At 36.7% G+C, this 24,131-nt stretch overlaps 1 protein-coding gene and 1 long non-coding RNA gene across 5 annotated transcripts in view; both read right to left on the bottom strand.

Annotated features, from left to right (window-relative positions):
• MRPS28 (mitochondrial ribosomal protein S28) overlaps positions 1-24,131 on the bottom strand; it is a 103,120-nt gene that overhangs the window by 54,114 nt on the left and 24,875 nt on the right. Inside the window, exons 3-4 of one of the 4 annotated variants that reach the window (XM_027089787.1) lie at positions 5,496-5,561; positions 4,044-4,124 (exon numbers count right to left, since the gene is read on the bottom strand). The exons of 1 other annotated variant lie outside the window; for it this stretch is intronic. In XM_027089787.1, the coding sequence (XP_026945588.1) occupies positions 4,061-4,124; positions 5,496-5,561 (130 nt within the window). In that variant the 3' untranslated portion in view covers positions 4,044-4,060. Of the gene's footprint in view, positions 1-4,043; positions 4,125-4,702; positions 4,832-5,495; positions 5,562-24,131 lie in introns of those variants that run through there. 2 more of the 4 variants (XM_027089788.1, XM_027089785.1) reach the window with 2 other exon arrangements.
• Positions 15,564-17,321, bottom strand: LOC113611174 (uncharacterized). The gene is made up of 2 exons (XR_003429370.1): positions 17,176-17,321; positions 15,564-16,738 (listed from the first exon to the last, which is right to left on the bottom strand). It is a non-coding gene; the product is annotated as an uncharacterized LOC113611174 (long non-coding RNA).

Genomic DNA, 24,131 nt, shown 5'->3' with positions numbered 1-24,131 from the left:
GGGCTAAAGAGCTGAGGAAGTGAAGGCGGAAGAATGCTCCACACTCTTCCCTGTGGCCAGCAGTTGTCTCCAGAGGCACAGAACAGGTCAAGAGAGAACTGGAAAGTCACCTGCTAAAACTCCTCCTACCCCAGCTTACCCAAATAAAGTGATTTTTGCGTTAAAATACAAAGAAAGCATTATTTAGAGTGCCTAGAAAAGAGCAGAAAAATCACCATTGGTTTGATATTAATATACTAATTGATTGAATTACTGGTCTTTTGGAGTTTTGCTTTCTGTCACATCTCTCATATTTCTTTTTCAAAAGCTTATGTTAGGTGCAAAGAGAAACTGGGACTGGCTCACAGTACGGAACTAAAGTAACGCAGGCCAGGACTCACTAGAGACCACAAATAAGGCCAAAGAGCAGGTAAGGAGGCAAGATCCAGGTAGGGATCCGAGGCATCAGCAAGGCTGGCAGTGAGCATTTCTTTGCTTGTATACTAACAGCATATTGTCCCAAGTATATACACATCTATCTTTATGCCTACTTCCCAAGGTAATGGGAGTATAACAATAAAGAACCCAACCCAGGGATAAAATAGAATTCTAAGACAATTCATTGGAGACTATGAATAGACAGTACCATAGGCTTAAGATTAAGGTTTGCTTGATAACTGGCCAAGAAACGTAGCTAAAGTAAGCGACAAGTGCGAAAGATGAATGAAATGTCATTGCCCTGAGCCAAAAACATCCTGGCAGAAATGCATCTGCGTTTATGTACATGTTTTGGGATAGGACTGTGTTCAAATTCTGGTTCTGCCAATTACTAGCTGTGTGACTTTGTATAACCCCTCCAAATCTTAATTTCTGCATCTGTAAAGTGGGATGTCCCTCCATTTCTCTATCCAAAAAATAATTATTGATATATTAATAGTACCTACACTTCACTGGTTGCTGTAAAGATAAACTACATGTAAAGCACCTAGAACAGGACCTGGTACTATGTAAATACTCAATAAATATTGCCTATACTAAGCACTAGCTCCTATTGCTATTAGAACCACTACTATAATTCTCTAACTAGTACTAACATCACAAACTCCATTACCACTCCTACAGAGAGAGAACTGCTTTTTCAGGACTCTACAGAAAATTCTTACCAGATGATTGAGATCGCTAATCCTTGAGTCCAAGAGGATATTTCACATACCCAGAGGCTGTCTGTAGTGGTCTCTAGTAAATAAATTCAAGCTTCATGGATGGTATACATGTGACATAAGCTATATATAAGACACACAAGCTTAATAATATTAAAACTTTAAAAATGGTATATGATTTGAATTTTTCCCAAAATCTACATCAATGTACAGCCTAATAATTATTCCCAAAGCAATTATACTCCAATAAAGATGTTAAAAAAGAAGATAAAGATACCAAAAAATATATATATTCCTAAGGGGGAAAACAACAGCAATTTTAATTAAATGCTTGATATTCTAGGGTCCAGATACTCTTTTAAGTGACTTATCTAAGGTACTATTATTTTTACAGTGAAGAAATTAAAGGACAGAGCATTAAGTAACTTGCTTAAGATTACACTGTTAAATAAGTATACCCAGGCAATATGACTTCCCATCTAGTGCTCATAAACACTACACTGTACCGTTTCATTAATATTCCTATGAAAGCAACTGTAACAAATTGCTAAGTAGTACTATCCTTATTCTTACACTTAGCAAAGGAAAGAAGTCCTTTCAATAGAAGATTCTGGTACAGAATCAAACCATATACCCACAAGTAGCCTCATAAATGATAATATACTATTAATTAAAATATGTTTAAGGTATATCCTTTTTGAAGAACAGGCAGTTGCTGACTACTTCTAGTCTAGTAGGAGTCAAAAAGTAGAAAGCTTTGTTTAATTGCTTTCATTACCACACAACCATAATTAGTTTCACGCTTATGAATTTAATCTTACATGTTAATTATATCTGCAATGATTCTGAGAATGCAAAGAAGTTAACTAATGAAAAATAACTGCCTTGAGGATAGATGCTTTAAGCATATAAATGATCACAAAAAGAAAAAACTGTCCCCAATTTCAATAACTTTCAGAATGCCTCCCCACATTTAAATCTCTCATGGTATTGGTCAATGGAACATCAATACCAAGCAAAACCATGTCAGAAGTTTAAGGAAAATTTTGCACTTATTTAAAAATTCATTCCATATGTCTCTGATTTAATTTACTCTTCAAAATCTAAACTTGTATAAACATAGACAAATATTCATGAATGACCTTGATTACAATTAAATTAAAAATAAAGGTAACAGACTTCCACATCCAGCGGTATGTTAGGATAAGTAAACTGACCAAAGCTCCTGCTAAAAAGAAATAAACACAGTGGTTAAAATACCAAAAAATGTTTTCTTTAATTGTATCACTGAGTCAGCAATTTAGAACTGATTATAGAAAGGCAGAAAAAGAAAAGAGAGCTGGAACTCAAAGAATAAACAGAGCACTGAAGCTGGGTTTTGCAAAACTTGAGCTTCTTTTAACATTTCTATAGACATAAAGGGTCACTACATAATGGGAAAAAAGAAGAAAATTACCTAGAAGATAGGAAAGTTCTAAACTTGTATGAAAGAGGTAAAACAGTCTCAAGTTATATACAGTAAAAATTTAAAGGATTACTAGCAGAAAAGACAAATCTACCATTAAAACTGCTTTGAAAATGGAACATTTACAAAAATTGACCAAATACTGGGCTAAAAAGGAAGTTTTAACAAATTTCAAAAATTTGGTATTTTTCCTCTGGTCACAATACAATTGTGCTAGAAATTAATAATAAAACATTCTTACTTGTTTGGAAATTTAAAATACACTTTTATACAACTCACGCCTCAAAGAAGAAATAATGGGACTTAGAAAATAACATGAAAATATATAAATTAGCCAAGTTGTTCAACTGTACTATATAACAACATAATATATACTAATAAAGCACTTTAATTCTTGTAAACTAATTTATTTAACAGCCTGCAGTTTGTCTGGCTTTAGTTTTTTATAATTCATAAGAAGAATACTTGATTAGCACAGTATAATCATGTATGCTAACTATAAAAATGTGACCAATATTTTTTCATTAAAATAAATTATGTTCTTGGTCGAAACAATAAGTGCATCCCAATGTTCACTGCAGCACTGTTTACAATAGCCAAGACACTATTTACAATAGCCAAGACATGGATGCAACCTAAATGTCCATTGACAGAGGAATGGATAAAGAAGATGTGTTACATATATACAATGGAATATTAGCCGTTAAAAAGAATGAAATAATGCCATTTGCAGCAACATTGATGGACCTACAGACTGTCATATTGAGTGAAGTAAGTCAGACAGAGAAAGAGAAATATCAGATGATATCCCTTATATGCAGAAATATCAGATGATATCCCTTTTATGCAGAATCTAAAAAGAAATGATACAAATGAACTTATTTACAAAACAGAAGCAAACTCCCAGACTTGAGAGGAAGAACTTATGGTTACGGGGTGGGAGGGAATGACGGGGGGAAGGGAGAGTCACGGAGTTTGGGATCAACAGGTACACACTGCTATATTTAAAATGGATAACCAACAAGGACTACTGTATAGCACAGGGAACTCTGCTCAATGTTATGTGGCAGCCTGGATGGGAGGGGAGTTTGGGGGAGAATGGGTACATGTATATGTATGGCTGAGTCCCTTTGCTATGTACCTGAAACTATCACAACTTGTTAATCAGCTATACTCCAATATAAAATAAAAAGTTAAAAAAAAAAAGTCTGGAAACAATCCAGATGCCCATCAACAGGGCACTGATTAATAAACCATGGTACACTTCCCCACCAAAATAAAATAAATTTATTTATTACGTTAAATACAATTATTTATTTATTATTAGTAAAATAAATTATTTATTTATATTTATTTATTATAATTATTTATTTATTATGCTCTACCTTACTTTATATTTATTAGGAAGCTTCCTTGACTAGGCTATCCCAAGGTATTACCTGTTTGAGTTAGTCTGTCATCTTAAAATTTTCCATCTTGAAGATATACATTTATCATTCTTTGAGTCCAATGTAAATGTCCTTCAAAAAAAAACTTTTGACAAATTGCATACATGCATTTAAAGCACCCTTGATTCCTGAACGCTACAGAAAGAATGTTTATGTACCCCCAAAATTCATACGTTAAATCCTAATGCCCAAGGTGATGGTATTTGGAGATGGGGCCTTTGGGAGGTGATTAGGTCACAAGGATAGATAGAGCCCTCATGAATGGGGTTAGTGACCTTCTAAAAGAGACCCCAGGGACTTCCCTGGTGGCACAGTGGTTAAGAATCCACCTGCCAATGCAGGTGACATGGGTTCAAGCCCTGGTCCTGGAAGATCCCACATGCCGCGGAGCAACTAAGCCCGTGTGCCACAACTACTGAGCTTGTGCTCTAGAGCCCGTGAGCCAAAACTACTGAAGCCCACATGCCTAGAGATCACGCTCTGCAACAAGAGAAGCCACCACAATGAGAAGCCCGTGCACTGCAACAAAGAGTAGCCCCCGCTTGCCCCCCGCTCGCTGCAACTAGAGAAAGCCCGCCCACAGCAACAAAGACCCAATGCAACCAAAAAAGTAAATTAAATAAAAAAATAAAAAATAAAAGAGACCCCAAAGAGCTCCCCTGAACCTTCTGCCATGTGAGAACAAAACGTGGAGACAGCTGCTATGAACCAGGAAGCAGATTCTCATCAAACACGAAATCTGCTAGTGCCTAGATTATGTGACTTCCCAGTCTCCAGGGCTGTAAGAAATAAAGGCTTGCTGTTCAAGGCACCTCATGTATGGTATTTTTGTTGTAGCATCCTGAAGAGACTAAGATACTGAATAAATTCCAATTTTCTCTATATTCAAAAACTAGCTATAAAACTTGGCAAGAATCAAAGAATCATTTGAAAAAAGTTAGGAAAATAACATTAAAAACCAGAACCCTGAATTGTAAGTGTTTAGAGATATACTGGATATGTACTTGGATTAAAAAAACTTGTGTTGGAACCCACACCACTGTGTTTCCCACTTTAAATGGCTAATTCTGGTAATGTTCAATCCAAATTCATATGCTGAACTGAAAATATGAAGGCCTGATCTGTATTTTGAATCACTGAATCCAAGGATGTTGTCTGAAAGCCAAATACTTTCAAAAATGGTAGCCTAGTGTGCCTGATAGCACATCTTTGAAAAACCAAGGAGAATGAGAACAAGAAGTATTTGATGTGTAGATACTGACTCTTAGCTCCCCCAAACAGAAATTAACTTAAACTAGCTTAAGAAGAAAGAGAAAAAATGAATTCATTATAAGGATATAGAGGTGCCTTCAGAAACCCTGGAGCAGACTTCAACAAGGGCTGGTCGAGAAACTTTGAGAAGCCATGAGAGACTCAGGCAGTGAACCCTCTCGTGATTCTCACCAGTCTTCACTCCACATGTCTGCATAATTCTCTCCTCCTTTGAACCAGCTTTCTGTGTTCTCCAGTCTGCATGGCATAAAATATGGCTACTCAAAGCCCTTGAATTTACAAGTTAAAGAGACTAATTACCTTCCCCTTGTTCACAATTCCAAAATCCAGGGGATAGAACTTGGTTTGATTCCAGCTTGGTATAGGTGCCTACTCTGGTCTAATCGGGTGGAAAAGGCCACACTGCTTCAACATGGCTGCCCACAGACCACTGCTTGGGTGGTCAGGGGTAGCTAAAAGTGCTGTTGTGTTAGAAACTGTAAAAGGCACTCAGCATAAGCAAGAAACAAGCGCTGTGCATGAGCAACATGCTTTCTGATGGAATTTTGTATTGCTCTGTGCCTGGTAGGCAGGTGTCAAGTTGGATAATCAAAGTTGAAGACACTGCCTGAGGTCTTGGGTAGGGGGATGGGATACTAATTGGGCTCAGACAAAGAGGTGGAGGGCAGATTTCCTCAAGTAACAAGAGTGTACAGCAGAGAGAAGTGTGGCCAGCACTGCCCCAAGAAGCTGACAGGTCATGTTTGAACCTGACCCTCCAGTTTCTCTGCATTTGGCTAGGGGAGAGAGACTTCTGACAGAACTGCTGAGCTCCTTCTCCCTGGAGCCTTTACTAAATACCTTGAGTTTTTGTTGCCTATACTAAACAGTCTGCCTGGCCTCAACTCACATAATTTGATACATACTATTTATATTATGTTGACTACACAGATATCTAAATAAGTAAAAGTTAGTATAGCAAAAGGATCTTGCTCATCTCTCAGGTAAAGCATAACTGTCCACCCATTCGCTCAGCCTATAAATCCTAGCATAATCCTCTATCTCTTCTCTGTCTCCTTCCTGCTTATTTATCGATTCTTACTCTGAAATATCTTTTTAATCAGTCCCCTCAATTCCATCAACAATACCATAGTTTTAATTCAAGATATTTATGTATGTATGTATGTATGTATGTATGGCTGCATTTGGTGTTCGTTGCTGCGTCTGGGCTTTTTCTCTAATTGCGGCGAGCAGGGGCTATTCTTCATTCCGGTGCACGGGCTTCTCATTGCGGCAGCTTCTCTTGTTGTGGAGCACAGACCCTAGGCACGTAGGCTTCCGTGGTCGCAGCTCACGGGCTCCGTAGTTGTGGCTTGCGGGCTCTAGAGCACAGGCTCAGTAGTTGTAGTGCACAGGCTTCGTTGCTCCGCGGCATGTGGGATCTTCCCGGACCAGGGCTCAAACCCATGTTCCCTGAATTGGCAGGCAGATTCTTAACCACTGTGCCACCAGGGAAGACCCTTAATTCAAGATCTTACTATCTCTTTTCTGAATTTTTAGAAGAGCCTCCTAATTGACCCTTCTGCCTCCAAATGTCCAATATATTTTGTACTAGCTTCAATAATTTCCATTTTAAAGCAAAATCTTGTCCTTGTCACACCCCTGCTTATAAACTGCTGATAGTTCTTCACAGCAGCAGAGGTCCCAAGCATGTCTGTACATCAGAACCACTTAGATCCCTACCCCTCATCCTAACCTTTCTAAATCAGAATCTCTTAGAATGGGGCTTAGGAATTTGCCTTTTTAACAAACTCCCCTCTTGATTCTAAAGTAACCAGCCCAAAATCAATCTCTGGGTTTGTGTTATGGAAAGTCCAAGACTCTCTGAACAGAATACAAGTCAATTCACAACCTGAGTTCAATCTCTTTCTAGTCTCATCCCCTGCGACTTTCCCTTCCCAGCCTTATTCACAACACACAACCCTTTCATATTACTAGGCGTCCACACATTCTGCCTTCTTCTCTTCTCTACTTAGGGATCTTCTACTCATTCTTTAGGAATCAATTCAAATATGAACTCTTTCGTGAAGCCTTCCTTGACTGCCTCTGGCATTTATCCATTCTTAATTACAGAGTTTAAGAGGCAGTCTAGAGGTCGTTAAGAGTATAGGCTCTGCAGTCAGACTCCAAATGTTTGAATCCAGGTTCTGCAAATTATTAATGAGTAAGTGAGTGACTCAGGGCCTTGGACAAGTTACTCAACCTCTCTGTGCTCAGTTGCCGACACTATAAAATAGGAATAATAATACTGTAAGGTTAATGAGTTAATACATGTAAAGCATTTGCCTGGATCATAGCAAATGGTCATTAAACATTAGCTTCCTGTTTAGAAATTATTCATATCACTTAGTCTATGAACCAGTCTTTTATATTAAGTCAATCAATTTAAGAGCTCTCTTTCTTAGCTGTGGTACAAAACAAAAAAAAGAGGGTAATTTATATATAAACTTCAATGAAACTTCATTTACTTCTCAAAAGGTGACTGAGGATGATGCACTAAACCTATTTAAGGGAAAAAAAGGCATTTATATGGGAAGGATTGTCTTTTGAAGTCATTCACTAGGGAAGCAGAAAAAACTTAGAAATCTTAGATACCTATTTGAATTTCAAAAAAGAAAGCGAATATTAAGCCTAGCTTTCAGCCATTATTTTTTAAATATATAGTAAGAGAACTTAAAAATCTGGACTAAATTCTCACACAGCAAAATTTCCATTATTTATAAAACTAAAAATTTAGCCAAAAATATATTTCAAGAAATCCTATAGGTCTTCAAAATAATTAGAAACAGTACAAAAACTTTTTATGAATCCTGCCTTTTCTCTAATTACTAAAGTAATGTCTGAAATGGAAAAGATAGAGTGAGGGAAAAATTTGGCCATTTCCAACAAAAGAAAAATTATGGTTATGCAAGGTGAGAAGTAAATAGGAAAACTGTATTTGTGCTCAGATGCATCCTCTGTAATGTTACTAGATGCATTCTCATTTTGTCTTATTTTGCTTCTGAACTATCAGCTATTAAGAAAGGGTAGAAACAAGATACAGTGATCTGGAAACAGGAGTCAGCTCTTCTTCCACAGAACACATTTCTCCTTGGACCTCTTCATTCATTCAATAAATATTTACCCAGCACCTACTATTATACATATTTGGACACAGCAGTAAACCAGAGAGCCAGGCATGTGTGATGCCATTCCTATGGCGCTTATCATAGGAAGAGCCTCTACATTTCAACAAATCCAGCGCACCTTATACACCGCCATGAAGAACAGACGGCTCCACCTCCAAATTATCACCATTAGTGACCCCAGAAGATAAAATCTACCTTGCTCCCAGACTTCCAGATCATGGATTTTTAACCTAGGTTCATGGGTCCCTAAAGGTTAATGAATGAGTTGGGGGAATCTGTGAACCCTGTACAATCACATGCAAAATGTGTGTATGTATACACGTGTGTGAACTTTCCTAGACACACAATGTGATTTCACTATATTCTCAAGCGGGCCTATGACCCCCAAAGTATAAACCATCACTGTTCTAGGCACAGGAAAATTCCTACAGGTCTGTCCTACTGAAAAGACTGCTGCCATATACCAACACAGACGGCAGTTGGCAAATTCTCACCTGACATTTTGTAGCACAATATTCAACAATTTTATTGACAAGTTACATTTTACTCATCTAAATTCCATCCTCTAATGTTCTGAGTACCAGCAATCTAGTCAGTCTGTTAGACAAAGACTTCTTCCAAAAAAACTGTTTACAGAACTTGGGCTCCAGCAACTCTTGCAATATAATTCTTGTGTATAACTGAACCACAGAAAAATAACTCCTTAATTTGTGGTTAGAATAACCACTGCAGAACAACCTACGGTGGGTGGCATGAAACTATCACAATTATAAAGTAACCAAGCAAATAATATACTATGTCTATAACAGATAAAATGTTATAAATCCAAAACATACATTGCTATAAATAAAGTCTCTGGTTATTTGCTGAGATACTCTGACTAACATGGCAGTGACAAGGGCTACTCTTAGCTTGTTTTATAAAGGAGCAACTAAAGCTATTTGACAGTAGACTCTGTGGCACCACATGTATTGTTTGGGCTAAGAAATGAGGTGAACTGCACGGTATAGTAACTTTGGGAAAACGCTGCCTTTAATATAAACAAACAATGGACTTTCCTTTAGAAGCCATGATAAGGGAGAGGAGGGCAGCGGGATTAGTCCTACAAAATCAGCATGCCTGCAATTTGGGAAACCATGAATAAAAGCAGTCAGTGTGTCTAAATGCCTATTTGTTGACAGCTGTAATCAGATCATTTCCCCCCAAATTAAAATCATAGATTTTAGAGTTGGTAAGGCTGTAAAAAGATCTACAAGATGATGGGACTGAGGACCAAAGACCATGCGTGACTTGCTCAAGTTCACAAACCAAAACAGAAAGAAACTGAGTGTCCTGACTCCCTTACTCTGCCATCTCTTTTTCAGGAAAGACTATTGTTCTGCGATTGCATTTGCTCGGGATTCCAAATAACTTGATTTGGGGAGAGAGGAGGAGCCTCACCTAGCTTTTTGGCAGGTGACATAAGGCTTTTGGGTCTTTTACCTGGCAGGGAGAGTTGGCCAAGTGAGTAATACACTATTTTTATAAAAAAAGCATGGCCAGCATGAAAATCTAACTTTAGGTACAATGTGACTCCTTTTAAAAATTGCCCATTAGGGTAAATCAAAGGGGAACAGGAGGTTAGAAATGCAAATTCTAACGTGTAGCCCCAGAACCACACCTTGAAAACCAGTAGGGCAATGGAATGTTCTGTTGGCCAGCTGCCCACTGACATTTATAAGGAATTCCAGAAGACACTGAGTACCGGCAATTCTCATAAGACAGTATGGTCTTTTGACCTGGGCTCCCAGAGGCCCTTTCAGAGTACTTATGAGGTGAACACTTGTCATAATGCCTCTAAGATATTACTTGGCCTTTTCCACCATTCTCAAGGAAACACTAGATTTTCTAACTACATAACTGAATGAAAAGAAAGCAGAAGCCTATGAAAACCTAGGTTTATTTATTATTATTCAAGAGATCCATGTCAGTTTCTAATGTAATCATGAATTATAATGATGACTGTATTAAAAAAATAAAATATAATTCACATACCATATAATTCACCTATTTAAAGTAAGCACTTCAGTGGCTTTAAGTATACTGTACTCACTAAAAAGAGTTGTGCATCCATTATCACAATCAATTCTTAAACATCGTCATCACTCCAAAAAGAAACTCTACAGCCCTTAACCATCAACTCCTTAAGCCCCTCCCCTCATCCTCCCATCCCTAGGCACTGACTAATCTACTTTCTACCTCTAAATATATTTGCCTATTCTGGACATTTCATGTACATGTAATTATACAATATGTAGTCTTTTGTGACTGGCTTATTTCACTTAGTGTAATATTTTCAAAGTTCAGGCAAGTTGTATCTTCATTACTTTTTATGGCTGAATAATATACACACACACACACACACACACATACACACACACACACACATTTTGTTTATCATTTCATCAGTTGGTGGGCATTTGGGTTCTTTCCACCTTTTGGCTATTATGAATAATACTGTTTTGAACATTTGTTTATAAGTTTCTGAGTAGACATATGTTTTCATTTCTTCTGGTTATATACCTGGGAGTGGAATTGCTGGGTCATGAAGTAACTCTGTTTAAGTATTTAAGGAACAACCAAACTATTTTCCAAAGTGGCTACAGCATTTTATATTCCCATCCATCAGAAAGTTCTTGCTTTTAAAAATGATAATAATTAAACAGATCGTGGGGGCTTCCCTGGTGGCGCAGTGGTTGAGAGTCCGCCTGCCGATGCAGGGGACACGAGTTCGTGCCCTGGTCCGGGAAGATCCCACATGCTGCAGAGCGGCTAGGTCCGTAAGCCATGGCCGCTGAGCCTGCGCGTCCGGAGCCTGTGCTCCGCTACGGGAGAGGCCACAACAGTGAGAGGCCCGCGTACCGCAAAAAAAAAAAAAAAAACCAAATTAGAATTTATCTAATCAAGTGATAGCTCAAACTTTCAGTCATTAGAAGGAAGAAAAACTATCTTTAAGATGGAAAACTGATGGATATTCACAGGGCAAAGTAAAGATAATACGCTGATTTGGAAAAGAAAATGAAAGCTAGCTTCTACAACCATATAGTAAAGATGATAAAGAGTTATTGTCCAATGGGTTTGTGGTAAACAATTTGGGAACAACAACTTTATAAACTATGCAGTAAACTGCATATTCTGGATAGTGACGGGCTTTGCTTCTACATACTAGGTGTGCTTCCTATATAGGAAGGCAAGGCAAGTTAGTATCTATGACTACTAAGTGTGAAGCAGAGCTTAAAAGAAAATTTGGCCAAGCACGACTAACTCCCTTGGGTGCTTCTGCCAAGGACAAAGTCTACAACATTGGGAACAGCAGCAGGTAGACAAGTGGCCAGGGGGAAAGTATAATTAAGAGCAGAAGAGAGAGTGAAGATCCTCAGAAGATCCAGGTGCACAGAAATCTGAGCTTTTATCCCATTCCAGCACCAGCCACTTTGTCTTTTCTTGTCAGTAGTGGTTACAGTCTTCCACAACTGCCTTTAACCTCACCATTACAATCTCTGGACAATGATGGCTGACAAAGTAAGAAACATGGTTTACATCACAACCCAGCACCCCCATAAAGAAATTACCTTCTCCACACACATTAACACATAACTGAAATAAGTTTCCTAAAAGCTATAATTAGTCTTGCTATATGCAGTGCATTCTAATATCTCCTACTCTATTTTACTAAAGAAAAAAATGCTGAGAATGACACAATACATTGCGGTTTACAGTCTACCAAGAACACAGCTCAAAATATAAGTTAATAATATAAACAGTCAAGACTAATTCTGCATATGGGCAGGCAATGACAACTATGTCATTGTTGTCACCTGGACAATAGTGATTTCAAGGAAGTAAGAGAGGTTAAAATTCAAATAAATGTGTCTTAAGAACAACAAAAGAAGGTAATATGAGCTCAATGCATATTAGTAATCATTACTATGGGGTGGGGGGCGTAGGAGTCCTGACTTATTCCAAAATAAATTTTAAACACTTTAAAAAAAAGACTGAAATATTGGGCTTCCCTGGTGGCACAGTGGTTGAGAGTCCGCCTGCCGATGCAGGGGACACGGGTTCGTGCCCCGGTCCGGGAAGATCCCACATGCCGCGGAGCGGCTGGGCCCGTGAGCCATGGCCGCTGAGCCTGCGCGTCCGGAGCCTGTGCTCCGCAACGGGAGAGGCCACAACAGTGAGAGGCCCACGTACCGCAAAAAAAAAAAAAAAGAAAAAGACTGAAATATAAAACTACAAAATACTAGAAGGAAACATATGCCAATATTTCCATGGAGGGAATGGTTTTTCTATGTATGACAACCAAACTAGAAACTATAAAAGAAAAAATATGCAAAATCAATTAGATAATAATAGAAAAATGTTGTATGGCAAATGTAACCAACAATATACTGGTAGTAAATAGTTTTAACAGCATGACAAAGGGTATAAATTAATAAAAACGTGATAAATCCAAAGACTAATGAGCAATTGGAACAGGCCAATGAAACTGGAATACAACATTCATTTCAGAACTAAATAAATGGCAAGATGTTCACCACTGCTAGTCATCAGAAATGCAAATTAAAACAATGACAGTATTTTTGTCTATTAGACTGGCAAACATGAAAAATAAAATGATAACTAGTGTTAGGGACAAATAGTTTCTTTGTGGCAAATGAGAAATATGTATAAATTTTTAAGGAATATACATCCTTTCCAGTCTTCCCATTCCAAAGAATTTATTTCAAGGAAATAATCCAATAATCATATCAAGATTTATACACAGAATTGTCTCTGAAGTGTTTATAAAAATAATGAAAACTGGAAACAACATCAACAACATCAAATAAATTACAGTAATGGATGCTATATATTCCATATATAATGACATATTTAGACACCTAACTATTTGGAGGGAAAACCCAGTTATAAAATAGTACTCAAAAATATGATTTCTTTAAGAAATTTTTTTTATATTATGTTTTCACTAGATGTTCTTTATTTCTGTTAAGTTATGTAAATTTATTGTATTTTGCAATAAGCTTTAATTACTTTTGTAATAAAATATTTTTTAAATAAAAAGATGAACAACCTTAATTATACCAAGTGCTCATATACATAGCTCAGGAAGACACTATAATCCCAAAAAGATAAATAAGCTAGGCAAAGAAACTAACAATTTACAAAAAAGGAAATACTATTAATAAAAAACCTATGAAATGTTCAATCTGTTTGATTAAGCATGAAAAATATCAATAACCTTTAAGCCTAGTTATTCCACTTAATCTTTCTTCAGGAAATAGTCCTAGAAGTCTTACCCTCAAAGATGTTCATGGCTGTGCCACTTATAAGAGTTAAAACAGTAGAAACAACCTAAATGTCTAATAAATAGGATTGCTTAAAGAAATTGTGTTATATTTAGTGATACATAAAGCATCCTTCATAATGAAAAAGGCTATGCTACAAAATTGAGAAACTCGTGATTCAAAATTATATAGAGATTAAAACCATATACAACCAAAACAAAAACCTGTGTCTAGATGAAAAGACTGAAAGGAAATTCACCAAAATGACTGGTGGATCTATGAAGGTTTTCTTTTTGTTGTTTCTTTTGTTTTTAGAGTTTTAGCAGTACTTTTTTTTATTGAGTTATAATTGACATATAACGTTATATTAGTTTCAGGTGAACAACATTATGATTCGATACTTGTATACACTGCAAGATGATCATCACAAGAAGTCTAGTTAACATCATCACCATACACAGTTACAAAATTGGACTTATGAAGTTTCAAAATTTTCCTACTTAGGGAATTTCCCATAGCTTTTCTATGAGACTGCATTACTTTTACAAGTTGAAACAAAAAGAAATTTATAACAGAAATTCCAACGTAGGTGTAACTTTAGTAATTTGGCTTGATCACTGAAGAACATTAGCTTTGACATTGTGGTGATCAATATATATCAATAGAATAAATAAATGAATTAAAGTTTTAATCTAAAATGAAGAAACCAACAGAATTAATTGGATTTGGTTTGGTCAGTAGCATATTTTTTATAATAAACAAAAGAGTATATAGAACAGTGGGAAAGAATACTTGCATAAATTGAAATTTATGCATTTTCAGTAACCCATAAATTTTTAATGTAAAAGAACACAGTATTTGATGATATTTACAATTATAGATGTATAAATACTTCTTTTTTCTACTTTCCTAATAATAAAAAATGCAACTCGAAACATTTTGCTTAGTTAATTATCCAATTCAAAAAAATGAATCTGAAAAGAGAGAAATGTACACAGAAATGTAGATGGACCACATCACAATGTCATTAGTTAGAAAGACATACTTTGCAATTCAGACTAGAAAGGTCAATACGGGAACAGTTCACTTGTTTATTAGTCAGTGATGGTTTACCACTAACAATGTGGGTGAATTTAGCTTACATGAGGTAAATATTACTTGATAACATCTCTGGTAAAGTGATTTGGTAAAACAGAAATCAAAAGGTATGGCTTAAGTTAAACTATGGCTTATACTTAATAATGTTTCTTGATTATTTTACAAAAGCTTATTGCAACAAAAAGTTGTTCAAATGTAAAAAGTGATACCTAGAGGTATGTTTTATTTGATAAACATGTTATTTAAATATTTTAAAAGAAACAGAACGATCAGTCTTAAGTGAACAGACTGCTGAGGATTCTATCCTCTCAATGCATGGAGCAACAGGTTGGGCTCCACTCCAAACCCTACCGTGTACTAGTTCACTGACTGCAGAAATTTCCTAACTTATCTAGGCTTAGTCAGCTTGCCTACAAATGTGGATAATGTTGCCTAGTTCAAAATGTTACTGTATCTTATCCTTTTTTTCTCTACAAAATTCAATGTAACTTATCTCAAATATTAAAAAGACAAAATAAGAGTAAGTTATGGTTATATATTTGAGGGCTGAATAGAGAATTTGGATTATGACCTTCATTTCACCCACTCCTCATCCCACCCCCATCTCTGAAAAAACAAAACAAAAAAATAAATATGCAGTTTCCAAGAATTGTGACATAACTTTATTCCAGAAAATGAAATCAGTGGATAACCACCCCTTAGGAAATGAGCATAGAACAAACTCATTTACCATGAGTTAAAACATAATAATTAGAACGGAAAGAGGCAAAACCTCACTACCTTAATGATGTATTATGTTTTTTTACTATAGAAAACTGAAAAATGTTATCAGAAATTCCCTGAAATAAACATATCTTGGTAATCATTTCTAATAGAAAAAGCATTCAGTCACTAATTTGGGGTTTATATTTTTATTTGAAGATAGGGAGGGACACATAACCTATACCTTCAAAATTCAGCCAGACTAACAAGGTAAATAAATTTTTATTCTGAAAAATACAAAATTTCAAGAAGAAAAACTGTGCCTGCATACGGAAGTTGGAAAATGGTTATTCAAAATGTTTGTGATGGGGTCTTGATTCTTTGAGAGGCAGAGTTGGAGAAATAGGCTTTGGAGCAAGATACACCTGGGTTAGAATCTCAGCTCTGCCACTGAAGAGTTATTGGATCTTAGGCAAAGCAGCAGGGCCCTCTGGCTAGGTTAACGGAAGGGGAATTACTCCTCCTCTGCAGCCTCCACAATGAAAAGATTAAACGCTGGTTTTCAGAGCTTCCTCTGCAGTTAGGGCGGAGCCATCTTATACAGGTCTGATCAAGGAAAGGTAGGCTGAAGTCTGGAAGAGATTTCTAAAAAAGCTTTTGTTTTCCTGATAAAAGGGACAGAGAAGCTGACTGTACCCTCCCCCACTCTCTTCCTCTCTTGAACACAGACATGTAGCCCAGGAGAATCAGCAGCCTTATTGTACCTGTGACGCAAGGAGAAGGCAGCCCTAATGCTGTCAGGCTGCTGAAGCAACCCTGGAAGCTCCAGCAGCCAGGATTCTTATGCAAGAAAAGTAAGTCTCTATGTGTTTAATCCACAAGTCTTCAAGTTTTCTGCTAAGTTTAACTGACACAAGTCTAAATGATTTGAAAAGTCACTTAATTCTCTGGGGCTCACTTTTCTTCCTCTGTAAAGTATATAGTAAGTAGATAGTAAGATATGTAAGTAAGGTATCGTTTTCTGTTTGACACGTAGAAAAGGTAATGTCAGCTGTTCATGATGATGATGATGATGATCTTATTTCTCACACAAGCCATTTGCAGTAATCATTTCATTCATCTATTTTGAAGGCAACAAAATTGAGGCTCCATGAATTTAAGCAACTTGCCCAAGATCACACAATTAATAAGTAGTACAGCCAGGATTCAAATTCAGGAATTCTTATTTCAGGGCCAATGAGCTTAAACCACTACGATGCTTAGAAAAGTGACTCAACATAATAAGAGCTAAAGCTAATAATCATTGGCTATAATGATTATGATAATGTTAGACAACTATGAAGACAAGAACAAGTACATCCTAATTTTCATTCTGGAAAGTAATAAATTCTCACTAATTCAACATTAATTTTATTTTTCTTCTTAAAATTAGGATGATCTCACTTCTTTACTGAAACAGGAATACTCATTACTCTTCATTGAAGGAAATTTTGTTCCTTTATAACACCAAAGAGCAACTAATAACAGTATACATCAACCAATAATTGCAATACCTACTGTTAGCTAAATGCTTTTGTGACTCCTGTCTATCAAAAAAGTAAGCAACGGGGCTTCCCTGGTGGCGCAGTGGTTGAGAGCCCGCCTGCCGATGCAGGGGACATGGGTTCGTGCCCTGGTCCAGGAAGATCCCACGTGCCGCGGAGCGGTTAGGCCCGTGAGCCATGGCCACTGAGCCTGCGCGTCCAGAGCCTGTGCTCCGCAACGGAGAGGCCACAACAGTGAGAGGCCCGCGTATCGCAAAAAAAAAAAAAGTAAGCAATGAATATTTATGGTGAACTTATAATCTGCAAGGCACTATGCCAGATATTTTAAAATTATTTTTGCCAAAGAAATAGCATATGTTTATTTTCTTAAAGTGACTTAAGACTGCTTTAGAGGGAGAATATCCTAACAGTGCTAAAAATTAGGAAGTGGCTGCTGCTGTTAGCAACCATCAACATCATCAGCATCATTACTAACATACACAGATTTTATATCACAAGCTCGCATATATTAAGCATTAGGTACCACATTTGGAACGTTTTCCTTCAAATGTCAGAATGTTTCGTTTCCTTCAGTGAAATAAATGAAACTTTAAAAAATTCATGCTGAAGGTGCAGTATTTGAAAAACAAGCAAAATTCAAAAATAAGTTTCTAAGTAAATTACATTCAGCAAACAGGCTAAAATACTGATAACTGCAATTAGGAAAAGATATTTAGTTCCTGGAAAAGATTGCGATCTAAAGAGTTGATGTGTAGTTGTTAACTTTCAAAAATAGTTTGGCATGTATCTTTCTAGTAAATAAAAAATTAATGTAAAGGTTAAAACTAAATGGATGGTGAATAAAGTAGAAGTTTTGAGGTAAGGTTAACTCAAAAACGTTAAGTCTCAAATTATGTACGTTCACAGCAATATATTTTTTGGAAGCCAAATAACATATATTCCACACTGAGAGAGGTATAGCTCTCTCCATTATATATCATAACAATAATTGATAACCACATTTTCAAAAAAGTACTGTATATAAAAGAAAATGCTTTCAAGGAAAATACATCAAGGAAAGAATCATTTGCTTAATAAATTCAAAAATGACACAGGCAATAGCATAAAATCCACATGAACGTTATAATATGCTCAATCAGTACTAATTAAGCTAATTAATAGCTAATCTGCATTTTTAAAATGAACACAAAGTATTCTATTTTAGGTCCAAAATTAAGGTTCTGAATTAAAACTTTAGAAGAAATCTAACTGTAGTATACTTATGGAAAAATCTTTTCTTAAAAATTAAAACAAGCTCAAAGCAGAGCATCATATTTTCAAGTACAGGACTATGTTGAAACTGAATTTACCAAATAAAAGAAGACGGGATACATATAAACGAAGACGTAAGTGTCATTTACAGGCTTATAAAGTATTTTTCAATTATTATAATGCTGGGTTTTTTTTATTAGGGGAGCTCCAAAGCACTCCTTTTTAAACAATTCTCTTGGTTAAATTAGCCTAGGTTTAGACTCTTGGATAAAGGAACTTTCACTGTACACACTGACTGATGTAGGATTAGAACCAAGGCGTCTTGCCCTCCGGGCCCATGTTCTTCCTGATACTTGCCCCACTCAACTTCCCTGCACATTCCAAGAACCACTGTATCTCCTTCCTACCATTTTATCCTCAAAAATTTTACAAAGCACTTTTAGAGGAGTGTAGAAAAACAATAGGGAAATAGAAGGAGAACCAAGAAAAAGAAGGTATATGACAATTTCAGAAAAGGGAACAGCCAACGAAGAGTGCTGAATATTACAGACAGCTTGAGCAAAAATGACTGGGCAGGGGACCAGAAGGTCACTGACGAATTTAAGAGGGTGTTTTCAATTAGTACAATGGTGAGGGCAGAGTCAGGTGGGCTAAACTGAGGAAGAAATGGAAATTTAGAAAAAAAGGGCAATTTGGGGGACAGGGAGGAACAGAATGATAGCTTGAAGGGTAAAATGTTTCAAACTTTATAGAATTTAGACAAGATGATACAGAAAAAATTTAAGGTAGAGAATAGGAAAGCCAGGGCGTATTAGGTTGAATCATTTGAAATTTCAGATATTCAACTATTTTTTTACTTTAAAAAACCCAGCAATTTCACACAGATTAAACTAATGTATGAACTTAATAAAGAAGAAGATAAGGTGATATGCTAAGGAGGTGGAAGACAGGAACAAGAGACCTGAGATCGAAAAAGGTAAAGTAATGCAGAATCTACTAGAAATGAAAGAATTTTCAGAACTCTGGCTGATGTCATATAATATGATCCTATATTGAATACACCTGGCAAGACATGTTACCTCTCCGAAAGGATCCCATCTACTATTTCTACATTTGCCTTTCACTTTTAGAAACAAAGCTATTCAGCTCCAACAGGATGCTTGAACCTGAACACCACGAGATTTCTTTTTGGGGAAAAAAAAAATCACACTCACTTAACGTGGCACAAACACGAATCTACACTGATGCCGTTGCCTTTCTTTTTTGTTTTGTCGTGTATTTTGCTGATAAAGTCAGAAGATATAGAAACTTAGAGCCCAATATGAAGTTGCTAATTTCAGGTCTACTGTTATTCTACAGCCTAATTTATCATAAATCCACTTTCATATGGCCAAACATCTACAGAATAACCACATGTCTAAAACTGAGCTCCGGGCTTCCCTGGTGGCACAGCGGTTAAGAATTTGCCTGCCAGTGCAGGGAACACGGGTTCGAGCCCTGGTCTGGGAAGATCCCACATACTGCGGAGCAACTAAGCCCGTGTGCCACAACTACTATGTCTGCACTCTAGAGCCTGTGAGCCACAACTACTGAAGCCCGCGTGCTTAGAGCCTGTGCTCTGCAACAAGAGAAGCCACCGCAATGAGAGGGCTGTGCACCGCAATGAAGAGTAGCCCCCGCTCTCTGCAACTAGAGAAAGCCCACTTGCAGCAACAAAGACCTAATGCAGCCAAAAAATAAATAATTAATTAATTTTAATAATTAATTAATTTAAAAACCTGAGCTCCATGTCCTGCCCTATGAACAGCAACTCCACCCAACTTCCCTTTTGCTGTGACCTCCATTTTTCTAGTCACTGGGCTGGAAACCTCAAGCCCCAGTCACCAAAGCCTATCAGTCAATTCTTTAAACAGTCTCTCCAAGCTTTTCTTTCCCATTTCTTCTCACTCCAGGCCAGCCCCTAGTAAGCCACTGTCTGGATTACTGTGACAGTCTCAGAACTGGCCTTGCCCATCCATTCCATCCCACACATCACTACCAGTGTCATTGTTCAAAAACACCAATCCCCAAATACAACTCCTTTGTATCTCCACCATCACAATTTTTCAGCTTGAAATTCAGAATTTTTTATCAGGATCCTTGTCTGTCTAGCAAAGTAAATATTTCATTATTCCTTAAAACTTCATCCAGGCCATGGGCTCTTGACCCATGGTGGTTTTAAAATATGTACACATATTATGTATATACCTCCCTCTAAAAGGTGGGGACTAACTCCTCTCCCATTGAGTATGGGCTAGGCTTAGTGACTTGCTTCTAAAGAACAGAATATGGCACAAGTGACAATGTGTGACTAGGTCATAAAAGACATCACAACGACCTCAAGCTCTCTCTTCGATTATTTACTCAGGGGAAAGCTAACTGCTATGTCATGAGGACACTCAAGCAGCCCATGGAGAGGTCATGTGATGAGGCCTGAGGCCTCCTGTCCACAGCCAGCACTAACTTACCAGGCAAGTGAGGAGCCACCTTGGAAGCAAATTCTGCAGCCCCCGTCAAGCCTTCAGATGACTTCAGCCTGGCCAATATCTTAACTGAAGCTCATAAGAAACCTTGAGCCAGGACTGTCCAGTGAAGACACCCATGGATTCCTGACCCACAGCAATTGTGTGAGACAATAAATGTTTATTGTTTTAATCCACTAAGTTTGGGAGTAATATGTTGCACAGATGTAGATGACTAATACAATCCCCCCAAGCTCATTCTCAATTCTGTGCCATTGCTCATGCCGTCTCCCCCACCACTGTTCTTTCATTATCCATCTCCCAGTGCCCCTCCCCCTATCCTTCAGAATCTAGCCAAAGTTCCATCTCCTTGAGAAGCCCTCTTTTTTGTTCATGAAACCATTTCAACTCTCGCTTCTCCAGTTCTCCTTTGAACACTTCTGTGCTTAACCACACCATTCATTTAGGCATTTACTCATATATTCCTCTGTGTTGCTGGGCTCTATGCATCTTTCCTTCTAAAGATGCCATACAGTTCTTCTAAACTGCATTCAGCACACTGTAATTTAGATACTCAATAAATATTTGCTGAGAAAATTAGCAAGTCACACATACACACTCATTCTGGAAGTGTATTTGATGAGTATACAAAAAGTAGAGTTGACAATATGGACTTAGAGCTAACATTCTCACCAGTCTGCTTATTTACTAGCCGCTGACTAGTTTTTAAGTTACTTAAAATCTCTGTAAGCCTTCATTTCTTCAGTGCTTTTTAATGAGGATTCTAACAGTATCTACCTTAGATTAATAAAAAGATTTTTAAAAAACAGAGGCAAATCTCTTAGCAAAGTGCCTAGCACAGAGGGTTCAACAAATGTTAGCTATTATTGTTCTTATTACTAACCACAAAGTACATGTTGAAATTCTGGGTCCCTGAAAGTCTCTAGATGTTATCAAGTGGCAATCTAAATTAATACGAAATTCTACAAACTAAAATAGAACTCACAATTTCTATTAAGATAACTTTTAATTTTTCTAAAATCTACTTTTAAGTCAATAGAACTACAGCCTGAATCAATTGTAGGAGTGCAGCCTTGACTTTTTCTCCTCATTGTCCTATTAAGATATTAACTTCAAAGCTTTTGTGGGAACACTTAATTGCTTGCATTCCTTAACAAGCAGCCACCATAGTAGTTTCCAGATTCACTTTTAACCTTTACAGTCCTGGGAAGGCATATACGGCAACTTACTAGACATGTAAATTTACACAATCTCTGGGTTAATATAGCTGTATGTATGTGAATATGCCACATAAAGTAAATCAATTTTGTACATCAATCAAAGTAGAATCCAATAGAAAAAAATCAATCCAAAAGAGCACTGCTATGCCATATATCCGAGTGAGGAGGGTGGGTGGGAAACTTTAATGCTATTCATTAAAAAATTTTTTTTTATTGAGGTATAATTGACATTTGACATTATATTAGTTTCAAGAGTACAACATAAAGTTCAATATTTGTGTATATTACGAAATAATCACCAGAAGTTTAATTAACATCCATCACCATACATAGCTACAAAAGAAATTTTTTCCTTGTGATGAGAACTTTTTAAGATCTACTCTCTTAGCAACTTTCAAATATGCAACACAGTATTACTGTAGTAACCAGGCTGTACATTTTATCTCCAGGACTTATTTATTTTATAACTGGAAATATTTACTTTTTGACCCCCTTCACCATTCCACCCACCCCACAACCTCACCTTGACAACCACCGATCTGCTCTCTGCATCTATGATCCCCCCATTTTTGTCTAATGTTATCCAGTCTGAATTACATGTGTTTCATGAACTCATATCATTCTTGAGATAGTTTATAATTTTCTTAAGATTTATAGTATTTATAAGAATATTTATAATATTCTTAAGATTTCTTATTAAAAAATTAAATACAGCAGATGCTCCTTTATCCTAAAAAAATAATCAGAGATCTGTTAAGGAAAACCTAATGATTTTCAATCACCAATCTATTTAAAAACATGCATATTTTTAATTGTAAATCATGTCCTCTGGAATAAAAAGAACTACTTAATTCAAATTCTTATTTTCTTTTTCCCCCTACCAATACACCTTGAAAACTTTAGTTTTTGAAACATTTAGTATCTATCCAACTCTTTATGTGACCCTATACATCACACAACCTGAAATAGAAACAAAGACTGGGAAATTAGCTTGTGTATTCCACCTTAGTGTCAAACAAAAGTACAAATAATATTCAGTGCATGTGCTAGTTACCTTAGAACTGCCAATCATGCTTGTTTTGAAACGCTTCGATTTTCAGAGCTGTTAATCATGTGTGTTGAGAGAGATGTTGGGTGTAGAAATAATGCTTTAAGAGAGGCAATCTTCATGAAACATTAAGAAATCAATGGACTTTGTAAAACTGAACTTTAGGATTTTATAGAAAGGTATACAATTCTTAAAAAAAATCAAAATTAAAATATAACATAATGAAATAAAAAGATTTAGAGAATAAGACTCTTTAACCAAAAAGATATGCATGGTTTAACCACAGGGATTTTATATTTCAGTGAAAAAGAGGAATGTTCCTTAACTGATACTAATCAGAAGTATTATAACTAGGAGTGGGAAAAGGAGAATCAAACTAATCTAAATCTGGGCATTTTAATTTTTATTTTTGAAGCAGGCAAAAGTATCAATATAATACATTTCCCTTCTCCACCTCCCCAACACAACTCAATTTACTATCTAGTAGTCATTCATGTCTGAAATCCAACACCATCAGAAACTTTTCCTCTGACTCACAAGCCACCATTACTCAGTTACCAAGACCTGTTTCTTCTATCTCCTAAATTATTAATAAAAGTCTCCTTTCCTGACCCCTAGACTTAATTCACATTCTTATCATTTCTTTCCAGAAGCTTCCTTACTGGCCTCCCTAACTCCGGTTTCATTCTTCTAATACGTACTCCACACCATACCACAGCCAGAATGGTCTCATTGAAACACAAGTGTGGTCCATGTTACCTGTTCCAATACTTTAATGTGTCTTTACCACTTTCAGAATAAAGGCCCAATGTTCTAGAATGGTATATAAATCCCTTGAAGATCTGGCTCCTGCCCATCTCCCTACTCTTACCCTTCACTCCTCTTAAACTTAAGCCAACTAAGCCACTTGAGTTCCCGGAAGTGCCGG

The sequence above is a fragment of the Aethalodelphis obliquidens genome, unplaced genomic scaffold (assembly GCF_003676395.1).
Source record: "Aethalodelphis obliquidens isolate GAN/ISIS:26980383/991018 unplaced genomic scaffold, ASM367639v1 scaffold68, whole genome shotgun sequence".
NCBI lineage: Eukaryota > Metazoa > Chordata > Mammalia > Artiodactyla > Delphinidae > Aethalodelphis > Aethalodelphis obliquidens.
This window is presented reverse-complemented; position numbering and strand designations above follow the sequence as displayed.